The sequence below is a fragment of the Nestor notabilis genome, unplaced genomic scaffold, assembly GCF_000696875.1.
Source record: "Nestor notabilis isolate BGI_N333 unplaced genomic scaffold, ASM69687v1 scaffold1093, whole genome shotgun sequence".
NCBI lineage: Eukaryota > Metazoa > Chordata > Aves > Psittaciformes > Psittacidae > Nestor > Nestor notabilis.
In genome coordinates this window covers 15,765-40,673 of record NW_009922149.1, presented here as the reverse complement: position 1 = coordinate 40,673, position 24,909 = coordinate 15,765, and the positions used below count along the sequence as shown (strand labels likewise).

Sequence of the window (24,909 nt, the reverse complement as noted above, 5' to 3'; positions counted from 1 at the left end):
AAGCTTAGGTTAGTCATGGTGGAAGTCATCTTTTATATCCAGCTCTTCAAGGTTTAAACAAGATAACAAATTGTGGTGAAAGGCAAAGCATGTTTTTAGGATGAGACACTCTTAAAGGAAAGATGAGTATTCTAATTTTCTCTGTAGAAAAACGTGAGCACTTAATAAATGGGTTTATAGTCATTCTACCTTATATTTAAACCTGTTTCTAACTCTTACGGTTTTTGTATAAATTTGTTTTTCAGGCAGCAGCATCTGTCCAAAGTCTCTAATATTATCTAGACCCTATACAGCGGGTGGCACAACCAGGCCAGTTGAGCAGAATGTGCACAATGAAGCACCTCAGGGAATAAATGGAAGTGTGCCAGTCAGGCAGCACCCACGTTCAGCTTCAAATCCAAAGCCACAAGGTAAGTAGGTTCAAATATTTTTGTTAGGGAAGGTATTCTTCATCTCAGACTTTAAGAGAAATAGAGCACCTTGAAAGAACTGTATTTTTCAGAAAGAAAATAGTGGGGTAAAAGCTTGCCAATGAAATATAGATGTTCCATAAATGCTTTATGAATCTGTAATTTCTGGTAACATTTTGATGAAAAAGGTTCTCAGAAGGAAGGTTGAACTTACTAATGTGTTACAAGCACATAGGTCTAGCAGGTAGAGATGGGAGAACATGTGCAGACCGCTTGCTTGTATTAAACTGTTGCCAGGGCTTATCTTTTGAAAGGATTACTGTATGTGAGCCGAAAGGTTTTGGTACTATCTTCGAATGGGAGTGTTTGGCAGGCTGCTGGTGGTGGTGGTGAGGATATTCAGGACCTTTGGGGTTCTACTGGAGCTCAAGAAGGGCCATTCTGCTGGGTGTATGTGAGCTTTGTGTTTGTGCTGTAAAAGCTGACCAATAATATCTGCAGAATAGAAAGAGATTTCCCTTCTTTCTGTCCATAAATGGCATCTTCACTTTTAAAAGCTGAATAGGTCCACCTACATCTTGACTTTAGATATCTAAATCTAAAATAATTTTTTATTTGGTCTTCTCAGTAATATTGATGATTCTGCTGAGGCTGATCACAACAAAGTCAGTATGTTCTGGAAATCTTGAATTGAAAGAATTGAAAGGACTGATATCTTTCAGGTGTGACATGCAATAGGAATTTCACTCTTCTCAAAAGTTAAAAAAAGAGCAAGACTATGATCCTGCTCAGTGAACTGGATGTGACTGATATGGCAGAAACTAGAATTACTTATAGAAAACTAGATTATGTTTAAATCATGTAGGAAGCTGGAGTCATGTAGAGTTATCATGTAATAGATTAAACAATCTGTGTATCACTTAATGGAAAAATATCTTGAAGAATTTTGCATTAGGCCATTTTAGAGTTAAGGAGGGAATAAATTTATTGGGGTGTCAAGAAAGTTTTGTTTACTTAGAGAGCAAACCAAAGCTGTAGGTTTTGTGTTGTTTGTTTTTATAGAACTTTTTTCACTATTGCTCACTAAACTAAGATGTTTTTATCAGTCATATGTAAACATTACTTATCTGAATAGTCTTTCTGCACCAGTTTCTAGGTCTCTGAAGTGTGTTCTCTGCAGCTAAGTTAACAAGAGAGCATGTATTCTTTCTAAGAAAAATATTTTAGGAATCTGTTAATGGATAAACAGAAATGGACACTCAATAAAAAGATTTTAAGCCTTTCAAAAACAACGCCAGCCCACTTATTATAAATATTAGCTGTTAGATAAATTAGGAGTTGGATATTACTGAACCCTATTCATTCAAGTAGTTACACAGCTGTTGTTATGCTTTCCAAGCCATGACTTCTGTGTTTGTCAACATTGCTTGCTATGAAACGTGGCATTGCCAGTGTTGTAGTCTAAGAAATGCAGCTGTGTAGATTATATTCAATAATACTGTTGTAAATAGTATTTTGTGTCTGCTTTGTTGATGGGCCTATGTCTTTCTCCATTTATTTCTATTAAATATGTGCATCATACTGAAGTTATACAGTACATATTTTTGGCCTTTCTATTTAGTTGAAGCAAAACAAAACAAAATGAATGAGATAGGCATTTAGGAATCCAGACAATCCAAGCAAATGAAATTGTTCTAGTTTATTGGTGTAAGAGCTTTTCATCTAAAGGTGCAGAAACATTTTTGGTTTATAGTAGCAGAAAGTGTTTTTCCAACTGGTTGTTCTAATCATGCAAGTAACTAAGTGTCCTTTCATAGTGAGAGGAAACAAGATGACAGACCTGAATTGTAATGACAGTATATTTGGTTGTTGAACTAACTGCAAAATGACCTTTGTCTGACCTACCAGAACGTATGTAATCAAAATGAGAAAAATAAAGATGACTTTGAGGTTGTGTTACAAGTGAGGTACAGCTATTTTTAGTAAACTCAGCTTTAATAGAGAAAATAAAGCTTTACTATAGAGGAAAAATGTCCAAAATTTTGCACTTGAAGTGAACCCTGGGCTCTGAACCTGTTGTCTGTACTTGGCCTCTGAGAAGTAGTTTTAATATTTGGAAACAGGTCATGTAGGGTATCTAGATCAAGTGAATAACTTTCTGCACAGAATCCAATACAAAATTCTTTCTGTTAATTTTCTTGGTTTTCCCCTAGCATTTCAAGGAGCAAAATAACTAGCTGTGTGATACATAGTAAAAGAGCAATATATGTTCCACAATAATTCCTTTCACTAATAATTTAGCAATTCATATGTCAGATTTATGTGTTGAATGCAGTTTGATACATGTAAATTTGGGACAAATCCTGAAACTGACTGAAGGTCAACAAGGATGTTAAGCAAAGATACCAGGACTGTGAAGAAAAGCAGCTGCAGTCTGTACCAGCTGTGAAACAGCTGCTTCACCTTTTCATCAATGTAGTCCATTCTCTGATAAAGTGAACTAATCCTGACTGGAGGTAGTAAGTGGAAACAGCAAAATATACTACTGAGTTCCAAAGCAAATATGATGCACAACAGATGAAGCAAATTGTTAGGTAGTTTTGAATTTGCCCTTAACTGCAAATACATGGGCAACAATCTTAACCTAGCAATAGCAGAATGCATGTAGAGGACATCTACAAATTAACTAGGTTTTTTTCCTAGTTTTTTCTATTCCCTGCTCTTTCAAACTCCTGCATGAGTTTTATATGATGCCCAATTACTAAATACTAGACACTGAAACTGTTGTGTGTTCCAGGCATTTTTATTGTAGGATGGAAAATACGTTGAAATGTCAACACTTCTTCAAAGCAGTGAAGTGTATTGTCAGTTCAAGACTGCGTGTCAGTTGCTCATTTAAATTTTCCTAATGAGCGCTTAGGAGTACTTGTGAATCTCCTGCTGAGGCTGAAGAAACATTTTTGTTTGGGTTGGAAATAATTTTCCACTTCAGAAGATGGCCTGGTTTGTGCTACTGGGAAGTGGTACAGACACAAAGCATTCAACATGCAGACTTCAGCAGTCATTTGTAACTGACTATCTACTATGTAACATCAGTCCCGTTCTTCTTTCTCAATTATAACACAGCCTGTGGTCTCAAAGGTATTCAATGGCCTGTGTCCAGAAAACTTGAAATGCCTTTTAAAGGTCTGGGATGTAGACTGTACTTGTTTGGCAAATGAAACTTCTACAATTAAAGGTGAATTGAGCTAAAACGAAGAGCTATTTCTAGCTAGATTTCTCCAGTCTCACTGGTACTTTAAGAAAACTGTAACAATTCCTTTCTTATCAACAAAACTGCTAAATCCCAAATGTTATCTCTCAGGAGAAGAAGAATGAATAAAGCACATCCGATCATTGTTGGTCTTTCTTAATATGTTATTGGAAGATACTTGTTCTGATGTGATAAAAAAACAGTGTGGAAATGTACACCCTAAAGAGGAGAGAACTTTTTCTCTCTTTCTGCTGAGGTCACTTTGTACTGTTCTTGCTAATGTAAATCTTTGGTATCTATCCAGCTGTGCTCATTTGATCTTCCTGAAGGTGATGGAGCATGCAAGGAGGTGCTGAAGCATGACTCAGCCAGCAGAGTTGTAGTTGCTTATTGCATGAACTTTCAACTGTGTATTTTCATTGAATCAAAGTGTATCAGCATTTGTGACCAGCAGGAGTTAAATGTGTAGAGGGAGATCGAACACATTATACTTTTTAAGAGAAGATATACATGATCTTTGCTAATATGCTTTGGAGTCAGCAAAAGTGGTTGCACTTTTTCAGCCATTTGTAGCATTACTTCCAATTTCCTTATGTACATGTACAAAGTTTAGTGCACAATTAGGCATCACAGCTTAAATCTTGATTAAGCATTTTGACTAGCATTATGCAGTAGCAGCTACCTGAGTATACCGAGGGGCTTTCTTTAGGCAGAGTATGCAGTTCATATCTCCTAATGAGCTCAAAATTCTACAGTATAGAGACAAGAGTATTTATAGACTCAAACAGAGCTCTGTATTATGCAGGGTATTACAATGGGCCAGTCTTTTTTTTTTTTCTGTTTTTTCTTTAAGATCTTTGCTGTGTGCACATTGAAAAATAATCTGATTAAAACAAAGCACTACAGAAGTACATTGAGAGCAGAATTAATAGAATTTCTTTTCCATAATCCCTGTTAACAAGGTTGACCTTACAGGAAGGTTTGTTTTGTTGGGGTTTGGGGTTTTTTTTGTGGGTTTTTTTGTTTGTTTGTTTGTTTTTATTTTTTTACACTACTGATTCATTTCCTTCTATTGATCTTGTGACTGCCCTTTCCCCATTGCTCTATTTCTAAAACTTACAGTAGCTACAGCAGCAGCTGATTAGGGGAAATGTTGATTGTTAGATGGTCATAGAGAGTAAAGAAGAAAATATCTTGCATTAGTTAGTGTTGCTGTTTGGTTTGTGGTTCTCCTCTGAAGATATTACAGGGATTTTCAATATACTGGGACTGTGCAATTTGATCAGAGGTTCCTTGTGTTTGCCCTACTGTAATGCTGCTATGCTGAGGGTTTCTCAGTAATAGCTGCAAAAGTGTGCAACACCTCCACGGAATGTCCTAGAATTTGATTTTTGTCCCAGTGGATCCAGTGTAAAAATAGCTTCCAACTAATTCCTTCTGCTCTATCAGTAGACATTAATTCCCTCCAGTTTACTCATCTTAATATATCCTTGTGAGGATATTAACATTTTATGAGATGTACTAAAGAATCAAAGAGATGTATGAGTCCATTAAATAAGAGAACTCACAGGACCGCAGGCTGTACAAAATCCATTGCAAGATCAAGAAGTGTTTCTACAAGCTAGTGTAGTGCTGGTCAGTAAATCCACCCCGCTTCCCCTTCCATCTCCTCCCCGAGGGAACGGCAGTGCCCATGCTCAATTATGTGTCCTGCTTTCCCCAGCCTGCTTGTGTCGCCTTTTTCAGCTGTCCCATCATCTTTGTCAGCATAGCAAGCTATTCAGTGCTTGGACAATTATCTGATGCTCGTTGGCCTAATTCTGCCAGATTTTCTCTGAACTCCCTGGGAAGAGGAAATATAGGGAAAGCTGCTCCACCGCACTGCAGCTGAGCAAATGTATGCGGCTCCTCAGAAGGGGCTTTAGTTACTACAGAAGCTCAAGCAGTTCTGCTTGTTTCATGCATTGTAACTATTTGAAAATTGTATTCTTTTAAGTCATTCTTTCTGCACTGCATCCTTCCCCAAACTTGCTTTTTTGCTTATGTTAAATATAAGAGCAAGCTTAATAGAACAAAAAATACAGATATACACAGTAAAAGCATCTGGTCTACGGTAGTTCTCTTCCTTCTCCCTCTGATAATTTCATTTATCAGCAGTGTAGTTGATATGGTTGAAGTCTAAAGCCTTTTGTGGTACATTCATTTCTTGAGAGAGTCCCACATGGTACTTTTCAGACCACAGCAATTGCTACAGTCCCACTTACGTGCAATTAGGTTATTGAAAGCACAGAGAAATGTTACCTCCTATAAATATAATGCAAGCTAGAGATGGAAAGTTGCCTTTAATCATGTGTTCCTTCAAGTTTATCACAGTCTATGATAGTATATTTGCAAGAATTTTTTCAACAGCACTTTCAAATATCAGTTGATGGGATTTTAAGCTAATTTCTGTGGTGTGCAGGTTTTCCAGGATAAGGTCAGTAAGCTAAACTAGAGTCAGTGATGTGAGGAATATGGGTGACTTTTTCACATCCACTTATTGTGTATCCTGTATTAGTACTTACTTTTCTACCACAAGAGTGATTCCTAATGCTGATTCTTGTCCTCTTTCACTTCACATTTGCTCCCTGGCAGGTCCGTGTAGTTACTGGAGAGATGGAGCCTGTGGCACACTAGACTGTGGCACCTGTGGAAAGGTGGCCAAGCCCCAACTCCTGCCAGTTTATGCCTGTCTTTTATTAAAGGCCAGATATAGTCTTTATTTTTCAATTTCAGATCAAACGCTTTAATTTCTCCCCACAATGTTTTGGGAGTTTGTGTGGGAAAGAAGAGAGTTGTATTCTTGGGAATTAAGGAACTTTCCATTAAGTTTCTCTTTTCAATGGAGCCAAAGGTGCACTGCTCTGATAATGGAACACATCTAGGCCAAGTCTGTGAAGTGCTTTTGCTGCCCACTGATGCTGCAAAGTTGCTTAAAGGGATAAAAGTTAAAGATCCTCAGTACTTGTGACTTCAGTTGCTTTATATGTCACCTTGTCTTTTATGTCACTGCTGTATTAAACAATGGCTGATCATTAATGATCTAATTAGAAGGACTTATGGTAGGGATGGGGAAAAAACAAGAATAAGAAGACGTATTTTCAGGGGGGCAGGTTTTCAGGAGTATAAATAGACAAAGGTTCATTGAGTAAAGAAAGCTCAAAGTCAAAGGCAAATACCTTTTCCACTGACTGTTATTAATGAGGTCATGAGGGAGAAGGTAGAGAATGAAAGCACAAGAGTTTTGGGGCAGCAATTTAAATCTCTCTCTTGAGCTCCACAGCACAACTAGATCCTTTGATTATGCTTAATTGGTTTTTATGAGAAAACCTGCATTTATGGAGGCCATATATGGGTTTGCTGCAGTACACTATAAAAAAACCCCAAACAAGCACAAAATCCCCTCAGTTTTCTAGCTTGTTAAGGTAGCATATGGTTCGTCTTTTATCCAAGAAATGTAACAAGATGCCTGATACCAGACAGAGCATAAAATCCCTATAGGAAGTCCCTGTATTCATAAACCAACTTTAAGGTTAAATAAAGCCAAGGCCATATTTTCTTCACTACTGTTGTATGTTCCTATGCAGAAATCTCATATGTGTTCTGAGAGTTTGAAGACATAGTTCATGTATTATTGATTATTGTTGTTGTTTGCAGTGCCTCCAAAGCCAATTCATCTGCAGAAGGTATCACCTGTTACATACCAAACCCCTAGGCATAAAGCTTTATCAAATCAGAAACCAAGAATGGAGGAAGAGACTCCCACCACTGTTTCTGGTGTTGCAAAGGAAAAGTCCAGTAAAGTATCAGATCTCATCAATCGTTTTGAGGGAGGCAGGTATGTGATAGAATTTGAATTGGTTTGTAACTCTGTTGTGTGTGGATTGTTGGAACTTAAACCTGTGAGAAAGAACACTGGTATTGTGGTAGTGCTCAAAGCCATCGCTGCCAGAGGAGTTGATGGCAAAACTGCATGTGTTTTGAAATGATGTGAGCCAGTTGTATATTTGACCTGTACAAAGTGTGCTTTTTCTTAAGGTGATAGTATTCTAGTCTTAATTTTTCTAAAAAGCAACAAAAAAAACAACCACAAACCAAACAAACAAATCCCTCCCCAAAACCAAACCAAACCAAACAAAACTCACTAAAAAACAAGCAACAAAAAAACACCAAATGAACTAACTTAGGGCATTTTTAAAACATCCTGGAAAATGTCAGCGATTTGAAATAACTGTTGAATTTAGAATGAAACAGTGGATTTAAATTCTTGTGGGTTTTTTTTTCCCAGAAAAAAATATTTACTTTTAGAAGCAAATAGAAAAACCTGAAATACAGATTTTTTTCTTTTATAGTGTCTCAGCCTATTCAGATCATTCATGTGAAGAGGGTGAACTGTACAAGTTATTTGTATTGATGTGGCATACATTCTTTAAACCGCTTTGTAGTACGTGGTGATTTTGGTGGATTACCTTGGTATTCTTGAGTTTTGATACTGCCTCTTACAGGAAACATTTGAAGCTTTGGGGAACATAAGCCACAGGGAACTTGGCTTTCACAAAAGTGTTACTTGTGTGCCTTTAATTAGCTGTATGTGACAAGTGTTAAAAGCAACTGAAGTTCCTAATATATCCGCCCTATATAAAGAGAGCGACTTCCCAGAAAGCCCACAACAGAGGTATAGCTCAAGAAACAGTCTGGTGACAGCTGAGCCTTGCAGGTTTTGGATGTGGCTTTCTTTGTTTCCTCAGGATACTGATGTTCTGATGGGATGACCCCTATGGGAACAAATGCATGTAACAGAGCATGTCATTCTGAGGAACCAGAGTGTTAAGGCTTTCATTGAAGAATTTCCCCTCGAAAAGGGGGAAATTTAATTCTTTATACAGAAGCAACTGAGCATTGCAAAAATACGTTTGTGTAGTGGAACAGAAATAATCTCAGAGCTTTGTCTGCAAGAAACTTCTGTCATTAAACAGGGACTTAATTGCACTCTGTCATGACAGCTGCTCAAATATAGGAAAAATAAATTACTGCAGCACTTGAGGTCCTGTGAATTCTTCTAGCACGGGTCTCTAGTCCTGTTATCACTTTGTTCCCTAGTCTTCCTCCAAAGCATCACACAAGTGTTTTTAACACCATAGAATCCTTAGAAACACAATTTTACCCTTTCTGAAAGGAAAGTTCTCAGGTTCATTGTGCCCTACACCAGTGAGCACTACATTTCTTCCTCCTGACATTCTTGCTGCATTGTACAGGAACTTTTCAATATTGTGCAGTTAAAGGAAGTGATAAAGAAAGTAAGGAAAACTTCCTTATTTGTCGACTTTTACAAGTAGGGATGTTTTGTTTTGGGACTACGGGAAGCGGAATCGGTTTTTGGCGAACATCATCTGTTAAGTACACCCAATCATCTGTGTCCAATGATTAAATTCTTCTCAACTCCGTCATCTCTGCTTATGAGTAACTTCCATAATTAGCATGCCGAGTTCTGGAATATCCTGCTGTGGCCGTGGAAGCAATTCCTGTTTTTAAAATGAGCGCAGCTCACAAAATGTGTCTTCCGTGAAGGTGAACTTCATTTTAAATAATTGGTCCTCAAATGACTAGATAGCATCTTCATGAACTGAAAACTGATTGTCAATTATGATAACTTATTTTCATTGTTGTATGTAGCCCATAAGCATGTAGGTATGATAGAAAGTTAATTAAACCTCTTTGCTGTGTGCAGGCAGTAGAATTAATTTATGCTTTTCAGTCTTGGTGTTAAGCTTTTTTTTAAGAGGCATGATCTTTACATAAGTAAAGGGAAACTGATTTAGGTTTGGTTTTTTTTTTTCTCTTATATGACAGAAGCAGATGAACCTGGCATAAGATATTTTTTGAGCTCTGAATATGGACATGCAGGACATGTTTTATAATATTTGCCATAACTGTCCTATAAGGAGTAAACATACAGTTTATAAGCAGTCTTCATCTTTTCAAAGATTAATGGTCCGTATGAGGAACAATATGTTTGGAGGACAGTCATGCTGCTGTTTTGCAAGTTGAATATGGCTTGTAAAATGTACTTAAGGCAAAAATGTATAGGTTTTGTTTTGATTCCAATGGGGTTTTTTTTTGGTTTTTTTGTTTGGGTTTATTTTTTTTTTTGGTATGTGTGTTTTTGTTTTTTGGGCTTTTTTTTGTTTGTTGTTTTTTTTTTTTTTTTTTTATTATAATGAAGGCAGGCACTTTTACAGAGTAGGCTACCACTTACACTGGCCTAACATTCAAAATCTCAAAAATAAATGTGAGACAGAGATGGTTAAAGGTATGAACAGGGATAAAATATGTTTAAAGTGGAGGTAAAATATGGAAGGAAAAAAGCAACAGGAAAGATGCAGTAAGATAAAAGGACACTGCTAAGTAAGGAAACTGGTGGAAGAAATGGGATAAGAATTCAAAGCTCTTCCTGTAATATGCTGAACTAAGGAAAGGGATACTAAATGTTCTTGGACGTTTTTCATGCATTTTGTGTAATTAAAGGGTAATTAGGTAACCAGGCTGCTTGTTAATTTAAGCATTGGACTGAGGCTTGAGAGACTGTGAGTCTTTCTACATTTCTGCCAATAATCTTCTGGAACACTTTGCTTCATGTCTCAGTGCCTCAGTTCCCCTGTCTGTCACATGAAGCTGATCTTACTGCCTTCCATTTTACAAAGGAGATTCAAGACGCATGAGGATGTAGTGAATTGATATGGATGGCACTCTGAGTTTCCAGTAAGAGATGCATGTTTGTGTGTGTGTTAATGGAATAATGTATTTCAAGTCTCAATAGCCTGAACTTCCTAATATTAACACAGAAAAAAAGGGGTTGGGAGGATTTGTTATATGGTGCAACTCTCCTACTCCCCATGATTTTCTGCAACACCATGTTTATCTTTCCTCTAATCTATGTTTTATTTGTTTGTTGTTTTTAGCTCATTAAATCCTAGTGATTTGAAGAAAGATTCCTCTGTTCTCCACATTTCTAAATCTCAAGGAAGATATGGGTTAACACCACCACCTCAGCCAAAACTCCCCGCCCAGCACCCACTACCAAAACAGGGAAATGGTAATACTGACAAAACTCAGGTTGCACAAATACACACTGCCAATGGAGTAGTAGCACAAGACCAGATGGAAGATGAGGACAGGAGGTTACCAGATTGTGGCTCTGCTGTGACCACCCCGGTTCCAGATAATGCCATCAACAACAGCTTGATAAATGGGGAAAAAGAAAGTACTTCCAGAGAGTCACTGCAAAGCATAACTGCCTGTGAAGGACAGATGCTTAAGAGCTGCTACAGGACTCCAAGCAGTGATACACTGCTCCCATCTGAAAATGAAACTCTAGAAATTAATACTAACATGAAGGAAGAGCCAACTGAGGAAATCAGTAAGCAAGATCAACCTGTAGAAACAAAGGTAACAAGAAAAAGAATCTTCCGTTCTTGCTGTATTACTACTGTGTATATTTTCTCTAGGTTTTTATTTACAAAAAATAAGTTTCCAAGAGCAAGCCAGAAAGCTGAAAATCTTTTGGTTATTTTTCCTCTGAAAAAAAGACAGGAAAATGAAAGTTTTGCTTGCCTTCCCCATTAGCTATCTGAGGTTTTTTAAAAAAACCTCAAACTGAAATAGGTGTACATGTTTATCACTATGCTTCAGCTGTGCCAGACTACAAGGGACATGTTAATGGTTTTCATAAACCAAAATTCCATGTGTAGTAAACTACAGTGAGAGGACAGAACTACTGTGTGAATCCTTAAACTAGGGCAGTTGTCAAGTAAAAGCTGAAAAGGCAGTGTCAGTCTGTTCAGTATCAGATAGACACAAGGTTCAGAATATAATAAAGATATACCTCGTTAGTAAGAAGCACGCATATCATGATAAGTTTGAGCTTACTTGTAAGGAAGGTTTTAAATAATTAAGGAAAATAAGTGGGTGGAAGAAAATCTGTCTTGAGAAATTAATTGCTGAAAAATTGTGCATATTTCCACTTCTAAAAGTTTGATTAAGCAGTTTGTATTCTCATACTGAAGCATTGGTGGCCGGTGAACATGATTAACAGTTCTGGTCCATCCGTGCCCTGCGTAAGTCATGATGGGATGGGGGTACTGAGCTGGACCCTTCTGACCTTCCTCTTCACCTGAGAGCCAAACAGCTGAGCACTGATAAAGCTCATCAGGGCTTGCAGGAGGTCATCTCCCTCAGTTAACTACCAACCTCTCCAAGCCCTTGAGTTTGGTTACCTAGGGGTCACATACCTGCACACCTGAGGATAACTTCTGTGTGTGGGAAAGGTGGGCCTCAAATTCTCATGTATTATAGGATAAAGCACTCTAGAAAATTACAAGGTGATGGGTTGTGTGGGTTTTCTTATCTGTTTTAGGGGTTGCTTTTGCCAGTAATGAATGAATGCTATGATTTCCACCTAAAAATAAGACTGGTCACAGTCCAAGGCACCTTTAACCTGCCATACCTCTTATGCTTCTATTTCATGTTTGGTAATGCCTGTTTCCCCTCTCCATGCCTATAAAGGCATGCTGAATGCTCTGTGGGCAGCAATGTTAAGCTTCAATCCAAGTCACGCAATAAGGGGTTGGCAGTATTTTCAGGAAAAAGCAGAAATGGGAGGCAGTTCTGTTGTAAAGTACAGGAAGGAACTGGGCAAATGCTAATGGCAGCAATCTCATCAAAATCTGTCTTTGAGCTGCTGGGGCCAAAACATGTGATCTGTCCTACATTGACCAAGGGTAAAATTGTGAGGTGTAATGTGACTGCTTCTAGATGTATTGTTTGCTGGTGCTTGAAGGGTAAAAACCCCAAACAATCCAAACCCATGCAGGAAGACTCTTAAGTCAGCAGTGGTGGAGAGCTGAATCTGTAAAACTGAACTGGGTCACAGCAGCACTTCCTGAGATACAAGCTTATTTGTGATGCAAGGACATCCCCTTTAGTCTAGAGAGATGAAGGAGAGTGTTTACCACAGACTGATCTAAGGGTCACGCTTTACAAAATCGCACTGATTTGGTTTGGATTAATGCAACCTACAGTTTGAAATCGGCCCTGTGGAGGTCTGAGTAGCTGCAGTCACGCTGTCTGTAATACGGGAATGTGATGAGGAACAGGAGTGGTTTGGTAAAGCTTTAAGCTGTTTGTGCATCCAAGCAGGAATATGGAAGAAGTAAAAGCATTTAGACACTCTGTGATTGTGCTAAGCGCCTACTTTTTCAGTAAAGAATCTTAAAACTGGGGTGCAGTCCAGCTGAAGTTGCACTGCACAGACTAACAGCACTCTTCTGACCTGTTTAATGAAGCAAGTGTTGGTACAGTTAAGTAAAAGCAATACAAGCAGATGCATATGAGTCATACACAAACTTTAAATTATGCATTTGATATATGTATATATTTTGATACTAATGCAAAGCATCTTGTCTCTTGCATGCCATATTTCCTAATTCAGGAAAGAGGAAAAAACAAGTGGTGCTGTATCTCTGTAAACACATACATATACAGTAGGAATAAACTAAATCCACTCATGAAATGGTTAATTAAATTGGGGAATGGTGCAAAACCAGAGAAGAAAGTACTTTTTAGACTTGGAAAAGAAAGCTTATTTTGAAATAGTGTTGCTCTTACAACTATTTTCCCCCACCCCCTTATCACTGTAGATCTGACTAAAGTCAGATTATTGTAGGTTCTGGAGAAGTTGAGATGAAACATCTTAAATTTGGCAGTGTTCTGAAACATTTTCCCCAAATGACCAGAACATGCTTTATTTCTCTTATTTACTGAATTAATTTGAAAATCACAAACCACCAGTATCACAAGCGAAAAGACAATTAGAAGTGAAAAGTTTCCTGCCTTGCAGCAGGAGCACCTTCTGTCATAAAATTTGGTCTGCTGAAAATGCGGAGGCTGAATAGTATAAGAACATTCCAGTCAGTTAACTTCCTGAGTAACATCTTGTGAGAAATCTGCTGCTAGAGCTAACTGAAGACAAGGAGACAAATGCTTTGGTGTTTGTTGTGAGACTGGTAGGAAACAGGGATATAGACTGCAGGCATGCCACAGATGGAGAAGAATCCACTGCGCATCTTTCATGGAGTCCTTGCTCGATGTTTTCTTTCAATGGTGGTGTTGCGGGCTCTGGTATTTCAGACACAAAACCTGGTAGAGGTGGTATATTTCTAAAGGTAAGGTCAAGTTTTGATTCAAATTGGGTGAAATTTGTTGCAAAGTTAATTTCCTGCCAATAAACTTTTTACTATTGCAACATTTGAGAGGTTTTGCCAACTTCCTACTGGTTCTACAATTCTATGGTCATCTTTAGAAACAGTAAAACATGAACAAAGCTGTGTGTCTTTAGCACCCAATATAAATTCATAAATCCTCTTGAGAAGAGCTGCTTCTTTAGGTATACCAGGATCTTTACTGCTTTTCTTGGTTGCTCTGCAAGAAATTCATCTATCATTTGTGCAATGGGCTGTTGTATAGAGTTAATATGCCAGAAGGTGATGGTGTCATTCAGGATTTTCATTGCGGGTCTTGTGAAATATAGTGCTTTCCTTGATTTCAGAAACTGAGGACTTGGGAGGTTAAAGGAAATCTTAAATTCTCCTGGAAATTTACATTTATATTCCTAATACTTAGGGAAGAAAACTTTTGTTTGGATCATGAAGCAGCTGTGACATGAATTGTTTTAGAAAAGAAAAGCTCACTTTGTTAGTTTAGACCAAACTCACCATTACAAACAAACAAGCACAACATAGATTGAATGATATTTGTTCATACTCTACATCTCTCACCCTGGGTTGCTTAACATATTACTGCAAAGCTTTTGGGGCAAGGGCTGTACCTAAATAGGATTGGATCATATACAGCATCACTGTCACGCTGGTAGGTATCGTTTTCTTGATCGGAGACAGCTCCTGTTTGGTTTGAATGAGTTATGGCTATATTGGAATTTAGGTTTATGTAAAGGCTGCTTTACATTAACATAATATTTACAACTTTAGGACAATGGAAAAAGCAATGTTTGGAAATGTGAACACAGCTACAAACAGTTCATACTCAGCAGCATTTTCCATATTACTTCTTCATTTCAGAGTTCAAGAACAATTTAGGTAAAAATTACTTGTTGGAATTTCTGAAGCATTTTTTATTTTATATTTGATGATTCTAAGGATGTGCAATTTCATACAGAATACATAACTAGGCCCAGGTGAAGTACTTACTGTAAGCATCCATACAGAGATACAAGTTTACAGCCCTGCCTGATGTACCTACTGCTATTTCACTTCTGATATTTTGATAAAACAGTTAAAATCATATACCTCTAATCTGAACATTGTCTGTGTAGCACAGTAGCCATTTCTCTTTGGCTTATACATTGAGTTGCCATGTGTTACAGATTGTCATGGAAGTTTGAAATATTCCTGGAAATCATCGAGAAGTTTTGACGAAGTGATAGAGGATATGCCCACATACACCTTGTAGTAAATTTTTGCCTCAGTATTTTTTAACAGCAAGGAAACCATTATAAATACTGATACACTAAAAGTATAAAGAAATCATAGGAGGGAAATATAAAACTTTTCAGAAAAAATGTGTCCATATCTTTAATTTCTATTATTTTATCTTACTTGTGAAGAGAAGTGTGGATTTATTGTTGTATCCTGTGAAAATAAAGCTTAACCTGTAACTTGAGTATTAAAATTCCCTTTTAGTGTTAATTATTAGATTTGATACAATAGTTCTTTAGGGAAACATTGAAGTTCTCAAAAGCTGAATACTAACTTCATGTTTTCCATATTTTTTTAATTTATTTTCTTTAAGAAGATTCCTCCATTACCTCTACAAGGTTTTTCAAGGCTGTTTTGTTGAACAGTTCTAATAACTAATGGCTCTGTCGTTCTCACTGTCACAAATACTATTCAGGATTTATTTCCAAATTATGTTGTAAGACTTTCTTCCTCTGCTTGGAATAGCCAAATTCAGGTCTGCAGAAGCTGAGCGCCTTCTTGGAGTCTGCCTCCCCTGAGTCCATAGCTTGCTCCTGCATGCCTGCTTCAAGGAGGGCTGGGTGGGCAGCTGGCGGTAAAGGTGCAGCACAGTGTGGTATGTGCTGCAGCAGAGCTGGGATGGCTGCAGATGAATTCCCTGAAAGCTGGAAATAAATGCATATATGTTATATATACACATATGTGCACATGCCAACTGCAGCACTGGCTTTGAGCAATTGGTGAGTCTTTTCACCAAATGTGCTGTACTGCATAGTATGGTGCTGCCAGAACCTGTGTGCCCACCCGTGCATCTGGTCCCAGTTCACCCCATGTGCTCAGGACAAGCAGCTGCCACTTCCATCAAGAAAAGCTCCACAGGAGGTGGGTGCCACTACTAGCAAAATAGCCTGGGACCTATTGCTTTCAAGCTGGAGTGACCTTGTAGACACCAAGTGCTTTTCTACAGATAGGGTACTACATGAGATGCTGAAGTGGGTGAATGATTTGGGAGGAGGCTGGAGCTAGGAGCAGAAAACCCAGCTGGGAGTTCATGTAATATGTGGGCAAATCTTGAGATGGTGGAGTGGGATACTGAGGGCGTCCCTAAAATAGAAGTAGCAATACAGTTTTGTGTTATTTTTGCACTGATTTAACCCTGTAGGTGGATGTTCTTATGCTGGGATAAGAACATGCCACTGTGATTAAAAGATACATCATCCATGGTGGGTATTTTTTACCCACATAAAAGATTCTTGTGTCAGGTAGCACAATTGCTGTAGAGAGAAAGCTGAGGTTCAAGAGTTAGGAAGATGCAAAATGTTGGTACTGAAAGGGATGGGAAAGCTGGGGTCAGAGTGTACTGGGATTTCTCTGAGTTAGGAGTAAGAATTAAATGTTTTTTTCTAATTGCTCATTTTATGTGATAGCTTTGAGTCTGTTATGTGTGATTTTTTTCCCTCTCTTAATTAGTTCGAGTAATCTTCTGAAAATTGCAGATTGGTTCTATAGCAGTGCTTCAGAGAGCCAAGGAACCAGTAGCTCCCATGGTTTTGTGCCTCAATTCCACATATGAGATTGCTTGTAAATGGCTGCACTAAACGGCATGCTGTAGCCATTAATAGCTAATCCTCCAGCTCCCTGCAATGTCTCTTGACAGCACTTTAAATGCTGTTCTGTAGGTTACTGTGGTTGCTATGCTGATTTAAACAGATTTAATGAACAGCTTTGAAGTCACTGTTGAAAGCCTGTGTTTAGGGAGGAGGCTTGCCATGAAACAGTGTGACTGTTAACACTGCAGATTAGAACTGAAATGTGTTCAGATTTGAAATACTGAATATTGAAAAGGGGAAAAAACCCCACTGAAGTCCTTAATGAAAAGACTGTACTTTAGTATTCACTACTCTGAAAACCACCCTTATAAATGTACTTGCAAATGTTTATCATACTCTTGTGGAAAGCAGTGTGCAGTTTGAAATCAGAAATGACTCTCTCAAGCTCTCCTCTTTATTCTTTTATGAAGCTTTTCCATGATTTGTCTAGTAAGTTGCCACTTTCCCATAAGCACTGTGGTAAGACTGCTGTTTACTTAGGAAAAGACTAGGATGTTGTTAGATGTGAACACTTCTAAATGTGGAAGAAAAAAATCTTGTAATGGAAGTGTTATTTTGTTGAATTTGTCACTTGTGAGCCTGAGGCATCTCCCTAATGTTTTAATATTGTAGAAGACTGTTTTCATTGTTTTGCAGTAACTTCTCACAGTAACTCACAATTTTATATTCTAACATATTTAGTTTAATATTGAAATTTGAATGAACATTTTAAGTTTCCATTCAGCAGAAGAATCAAAAATGTATTTTGTGGAATGAAAGACTTTGAAGCGAAAACTTCCCTTAAGATAAGTGACTTCCATAAAGACATAACGAAGAAGCCCTCTAATTGCAGTCAACAATTAATCAGCAATGAGTGTTTTGATGAACACAGAACATTTTGCATGGTATTTTTCAATAATCCTGTCATGCAAAGAACATGCGGTTCAAATAACTTTTGAAATCGGGGTGGGGGCGAACACCGACTAGTCCCATCTGTTCCCTCTTACTTGGCAAATCAGTTCTTCCAGCTCTGAAAGGTCAGTGGTACTCGATTACCAGGATATGAGCTGATCTGCTGAGTGGTGCTTTGGCAAAGATCCCTGTACAAATGGAGAAATATTAAAAGTTTTAGGCTTCGAATTTTGCTCTGCTGTTTGACTGATTTTTTTACCCTTCTGGGACTTCTGTATTTCTTGATTAAACTGCTGGAAAGTTTGTATTTTTCAAAATGGTGCATCTATTACTAAATGTGAAACTTGAATTTTGGTTGCTTTTTGGATTGTGAGGTAACCATATGTCTTTTCAATTTTTTAAATAATAAATTGCATTTCCTCCTGTATTCTAAGAGCTCTTCTTGTTTTCCTCTAGGAGACAGATGAGCAAAAACGTCACAAAATTGCCAGTGAACTTCTGCAAACAGAAAAAGCCTACGTTAGTCGCCTTGACCTCCTAGATGGGGTATGTTTCTCTTCAATTTGTTTTTATTGTCTTGCCTTGAATTCACTTGAATGGCTATGCATAAGTGTGTATATAAATTGCATAAAAGGTGGCATGTTTTTCACATTTTGCTGACTTTTTCAGTCATTTGCTCCTCCCACATACCTTTGCCTATGTTTCTCTTTTAAAAATGTAGTGTTCGTGAAAGCATTAGGATTTTATGGATATCAATGTAATATGTTCCGCGTGTATAGATGTCACCATAAGCAGTAGTAGTGCATATCAATAGCCCTTCCAACAGAGGATGGATAACCATTTCTTGGCTTCTGGTGAAATGGAGAAGAGTACCATTTTATATAACTGAAATCACCCACCCACTAACAAATTACTAAATCTTTCAAAATTGAGCCGCCCAATCAAAGTTTTTCTTTAGTGCCCGTGAACCTGGGAAGATGCCTATTCTAAGCTATTTTCACACTATACGTTCAGACTAAAGCCTATTGAAATGAACAGAAATTACTCTGCAAGGAAAGGGTTGAATTGTTGTGCTCTGTAGAATCAAATTGATATTTCTTAAATGTGAATGTTTGTAGGTTTTGAGTATTTTTCTGTCAAAGTCTTGTTTATTTCTTCACATAATGCATCAGTTTTACCTGGATGCCCTTAGCTTTGTGTTGTCTTACTCCATCACATTTTTCTCAGACTTGGCTGTTTAAATTTCTCAGGTCTAACACGTAAGTCTAGCAAAAATGGTTGGTGGAAAGTAAAAAGTCTCAATTGTTAGAATAATTGCTCAGACTGCTTGGGGATGTATGTAACTGTCCTCATGAAAGTGGATTTACCTAGCAGATCCACATTGGAACGGCTATAGAGTGTGTTTTAAAGGACACAGTTTTACAGAAAAAAAGAGCTTTGATTTAGAGAAGTTTAAAAATAAAGAAGGAAAATGTTTACTTAATTCATGGGTTTTTCTGATGGATAATGTACAATTATTTTCCTTGATGTGATCGTAAGTGTATCACTCCTATGCCGGTTTGCCAAATATTAACTGGACAGAGTTCTGAAACTGCTCAACTGCTGCTAATGAGAGGAAATTAGGAGACTTGGAAGGGACTATTATGTTTCTAAACTTGGTTTAAAAAGTTGTGTAACCTTTATGGTCTTCAAAGTAACTTGTCAAAATTAACTAACTGTCCTCTTGGAGATGTAGCATGGCAAGCATGTTTTGAAGGATATGTAAAAGCATATGGCTTTTTTCTTTTTAAGATACTTCTGCCGTCTCAGTTGAGATGATCAAAGTTCCTATCTCTGGACTCTTCCCTAGCCTTTGCTCAAACACCTGAAGCCCCCTGTAGGGACATGCAGTCTATTCAAACACAGGAGAAGGAGGTAGAAGGACCAGAGCTCCCCATAACCACTGTTTTATTTTCACATTAAGAGCTGCACGTGTCTCTAGAGATTTTGTATCTGTATCTGGTCAGGTAGATCCCACTGATGGAGAAAGAATATATTTTTTTAAAAAAGAGATTATAGTAGAGTCCAATCAGAATGTGGGCCCTTTGAGGCTTTAAATGGTGTGTGGAGACTGCTCATAGTCTGCAATTACTTTGATTTCAAAGGGGTGAGAGCATACAGCATACAAGGAGAGTGGCTGGATTAATGGTGATCAGAGATCATGCTAATTGAAAAGAAAGCAAGGATGGAAAACACAACTAGAAAACTAGGAAAGCTGAGATGATCTAGCTGTTAAAACAGACACAATGCCTGGAGCCAATCCAGAATACCACTACTTCACTTTGGCTTTCCTTACATCTACTCTGCCTGTAGAGCTTTCCTGGCTCACAGTTAAAAAAAGTGTGGCGTAAGGAGAGATGCTTTTACTTCCGGTGAGGGAAAGACAATAAATGAGTTTGTCATTGCCTGTCTATATTATTGAAATATTAATCTTGTTTCAGTTGGGATAAAAGGGGTGCATAAGTGATCTTCCATTAATTAAAGATAATTGGCTGATATGTTTGGGGCTCTCTTTTTGTATTGCAGGTATTCTATTCCAGACTCCTTGAGGAAGCCAACAGAGGTTCATTTCCAGCTGAAGTCATTAACAAAATCTTTTCTAACATTTCATCGATAAATGCCTTCCACAGTAAATTCTTACTTCCAGAACTTGAGAAAAGAATGCAAGAATGGTAAGAGGCAGTTCACAGGTTAATATACTACTAAAACTGTGTCTGTAGAAACTCTGTCACAGGATTGAGATAGGGAAGGTACCTTCATAATTAAGTGCTCCAAGCCCAGGAAGTACTGTGGGTTGGAGGACGTCTGCTCTTCCACTCCTCATTATGATCTGACTCAGTAGAGGACTTGCATAATTTGCTCAAAAAAAAGGACATGTAGCTCACTGAAGACAGTGAGGTTACTCATGATTAAATGCCTTGATGGATTAGGGGTTCAGACTGAAATTACGTGCTACCTGGAAAATTCATTGCACATAATACAAAATTGAGATAAATAATGTGTTTTGTGCTACCCTTGTAGCACACTAACCTTTGTCATTACCACTTTCTGTAAAAAGGATAAAGGATACATTCTTACTTTTCTGTGGTTTGTTTTTCTGTTTGAAATAAAAATCCATGTCAGGTATATTTTGGGGCAATTTTCCCCCCAGCTTTTCTTGACCTCTATTTGGAGCAAACAAGAAGCTGAGGTGTAAATATACTCTGCAATGATCATTTAGAGATACACTAGTATCTTTAGCCTTGATATATGCGATTCTAGAGATACTAAAATATAGCTACGTATTTTTGGTCTCTATGTAACTGTGGAAAAAAAAAAAAGTCCCAAACCATTGCTGGTTCCCTACCATGTTTGGGAAAGGGGTCACCTCATCAAACAAGCAACCTGAAAAAACCTACAAATATTACTTCATCCAGTTGTTTCACCTTAGCACCTGTTTGGCTCCTGTATTCCATGTTATCTAGGATTTATTATAAGGAATTCAAGTGTTTGCTCGTATATAATTTGCAGTTACATTTTCATACAACTCCTTAATTGTCAAAAATCACACTAAAAATTGAGAAATAATGTATTTGTGACATATATAAAATACTTAAACCACACAGTGATCCTTTAGACAATGACTATGTGTCTCCTGACTCTGTAAGATGATTTCCCCTTTAAAATAATGATTCTTAGAATAGTTACCATTCACAAACACACATTAACCCTGTATAGCTGATCATGCAAGAAAGTAAACAAAATGTAAGCATAATGAATACAGGATGGCTGACACCATAACTTATGTTCCTTGCAAAATGACCATGTAAGGTAACCCTACCCTTTTCTTCTAATCAACTGAAAAAAATCTGTTAGGGAATATGAACGCTGAGATTAAAATAGAGTGCATATTTATGAGAAGTGGAGTTTAACTTATTGTAATGAAGTTTAAAAATCAGCTTATGCTGCATTATGTCAGTGCTGTATGTATTTGAAATGAAATTTGTGAGGTACTCCTAAAATTTTGCTCTAGATTCTTTATAGAGCACAGAAGATGGGTTGCACTATCTTAAGCATTTGCAAAATGCTAAATTGCTCACTAATACCGTGTGTGTAATACTGTGTTTCAAGAGTTGAAAAGTGCTTTTCCAGATGAGCTTTCACTGCTATTGGTGCAAAACTAATAAACTGGATCATACAGATGTTATCTTTCCACATTGCTTGGAAACAGCCTCTGTGATGTACCCGAGACAGCCTGTTTAAATGTTCTTTAAAACATTATGCTTTTGGGAGGAGTTTAAAAGAAAGGGTGCAGTGGAAGAGAATTATTTCTGGTCACTGCTGAAGAAAAATCTGGGATAACTTTCTCTCCACATCACCAGTCTATGAAACTGTCTGGCACAACAGCTTCTGCCAGATAGTCCACTTTCCTCAGCAGCTCTCTCAATTAGACATAGAAAATGCTTAAGTATGTTCTATTGGTAGGTTTATGCTTGTTCTATTATTCTTTAGCTTCCATTAAAAATAGCTGAATAAAAATTTCTGACACTTTCCCCAAGTTGGGGTTTGTTTTGACAATTTAAGTTAAAAATACATACTTTGCAACTGGGAAAGCAGGTCAGAAGCAGATTCTTCTTTCTTAGAAGAAAAGGAAGTGTGAATTTAAACTTTTTGGGTAGAAATGAAATTGTCTGGTTGCTGCATTTTGAATGAGTTGGGCAACAGCTGGAGCCAAATATCTTTTACAACATATGGCTTGAAAACACTGGAAGCAGCCTTGTTGCAACATATTTCCCATGAAAAGAGCATAACGGAGCATAACAGTGATCCCACATCAAACGAAATACCTGACTCTGACTTGTGTACCAGAGGATGACTGAGAGCAGAAACGTGGGGAGGAATATAAGAACACAGCATTATAGCCTCAGGGTGGGGGTGTGAAGATATTATTTCAATCTTTCCACACAAAGTTTTGGAATCTGCAGCAATTACAAACCCAACCTACTCATATGATTTGGTTTGCTTTGAAATGGCAAATTCCAATTTTGTTAGATGCCTGTTAGCTTCTATATTGAAAGAGGAAGCAGTTGTTCCATAGGCACCTTTACAGACCTTTCCTTAGTTTTCTTGCAGCCATGATGGTTTGAAACGAGATGCTACAAATCATGAGTAACAAGTCAGCTATTCCATGTTTGAGTTTTTAGAATGTAAAGGTGAATACCACCGTGGTCTGTTAACACAGAAACACTATATATTCCTGTACCTACATTACCACGTAAAGTCCTGTTCTTGACCCACATAATGATGCTATCTTTGTTGTTGGCAACAGTGTGGTGCTGGGTTTGGATCCATGGTGATAGTTCTCTTCTGATCTGTGTATCCAAGAGAACAGTAATTGTCTTGGACCTGATGGCACTTAGTAGAATTTAATATTTTGGCTCATGGTGTGTAGTGTTTGAATATGGGATGAACTAGTTGTCTATACTTATAAGTTCATCTTGTAAGAGGGAGGATGCTGTTCTCAGAAGGTTCTGCTTTCTGTGACTTCCCCTGTCCTCCTTATTCTTCCAGAGCTCTTTGTGTGATGTGGACCTTGTCTTTCTCACCTGAAATGATGACAAATTTGTTTTGTAATAGCTTCAGAGTCTTTGGACATATATGAATCTTGCATGAAAAATAGTAAGGAATTTTTGAACCTTTATGGGTAGTGAAAAGACAGTGCTCTGTGTTAATGAGGAGCCACAGGTTCCCAGGAGCAAACATAGCAAACTAAACTGTTTATACTTACTGGTTTATAAAAGTTCTAACATTTGCTTTTAATGTCTGTCTAGTAATAGTTGTGAAACTTTTAAGTAGAAGTATTCTTTTTGTGCCAGTTTCTTCGGATAAAAAGACTTTCTGCTTTAAGTTTTTTAAATTGTAAAATGTTATAATTATGTGTAAAATCTATCAGAAAACATTAATGTCTGTGGGTTTGCTTTGGTTTTTTTTTGGTGACCTTTAGAAATATATTCACATTTCCTTCAGTTCTGTTGGAATTGGCATGATTTGTAATTTATTTTTGGTTAAAAATCAGGCTGTTACACTGTAATAAAATTACAACCCAGGGGACTAACATTTAGTGAATCAAAGGAGTGGGTTTTTGGTTTAAATTGCTAGCTTGCCTTTGAAAGTGTATGTGTCTGCTTACAAATAGGGTGGTTGAACAAATACATCAAACCAATTAAGGGTGGAGAGAACAGTCACCCTTCAGAGGTGATTTCAGAGGCCAGCTTCCCATCATATCTTGTCCCCTTCTCTAGTTGCCAGACCCATCAGTAGCTCAGAACTCTGCCAGGTCTTGCACAGGTATCTTCTGTGCCTTCCCCTCCCTTCATCCCTCCCTGCCACACCCCACCCCCTCAAGAGGCAGCTGGATCTGGGCCAGGTTTTGCTCCTCCTGGCAATATTCACTTAGCAATATTCACTATATGAATAACTTCCCTTCTGCAGAGCTTTTCTCTTGGCAAAGTTGTGTGTTGAAGTAAACTGATGAAGAAATTGCAGTAGGTTGCTTCACTTCAGACCACTACCACATTGATTGCAGACTTTCAGAAATCCAGAGACACTGAGATTCTGAGTCTGTTCTTGAAAATGAAATGTGAATTGTGCTTCTCATTGTAGTTCTCAGAGATGCCTGCATGCTGATCTGCTTTCTTTGTGTGCATCAAGAGTGCAGCTTCTCTCTGCCTTTCCATCAGTTGCTTTGCTATTCTGTTTTATTTGAAGATGCTATCAGTAGGACTAGATGATCTCTAGAGGTCCCTTCCAACCCTACTGATTCTGTAATTCTCACAAAAAAACCTGGAATCCAAGGAATTATTTCTACTTCATAGTTTTTCTTAGATAATGATTTTTAAAAGTTGTCAATACATGTATTTATATAAGACACAGAAGGGAAGCTGTACAGTATGGATTTAGTCCTCAAACAAAACCACAGGTTAGATGTTTGGAGGGCTAAGTATGGTCAAAAGAAGATAATGAGCTTTAAGGATCTGCAAATAAAATAAATTAGGGCATGTTTTGCAAACAAAACCTTTCAGGTTTTTCATTATAGGTAGCTTTTCTTTCTTTAGTGCTCTACATGACCTATAACGGTTATACATCATCAAAGAGGATAC

The 24,909-nt window shown here is 37.7% G+C and overlaps 1 protein-coding gene across 1 annotated transcript in view; it reads left to right on the top strand.

The window, feature by feature from the left end:
* Positions 1 to 253: 253 nt before the first annotated feature.
* The window catches only part of FGD4 (FYVE, RhoGEF and PH domain containing 4), a 35,749-nt gene continuing 11,093 nt past the window's right edge, over positions 254 to 24,909 (top strand). Inside the window, exons 1-5 of the mRNA XM_010011467.1 lie at positions 254 to 410; positions 7,360 to 7,540; positions 10,662 to 11,148; positions 18,188 to 18,277; positions 20,297 to 20,442. Of these exons, the coding sequence (XP_010009769.1) occupies positions 7,449 to 7,540; positions 10,662 to 11,148; positions 18,188 to 18,277; positions 20,297 to 20,442 (815 nt within the window). The 5' untranslated portion in view covers positions 254 to 410; positions 7,360 to 7,448. The remainder of the gene's footprint in view (positions 411 to 7,359; positions 7,541 to 10,661; positions 11,149 to 18,187; positions 18,278 to 20,296; positions 20,443 to 24,909) is intronic.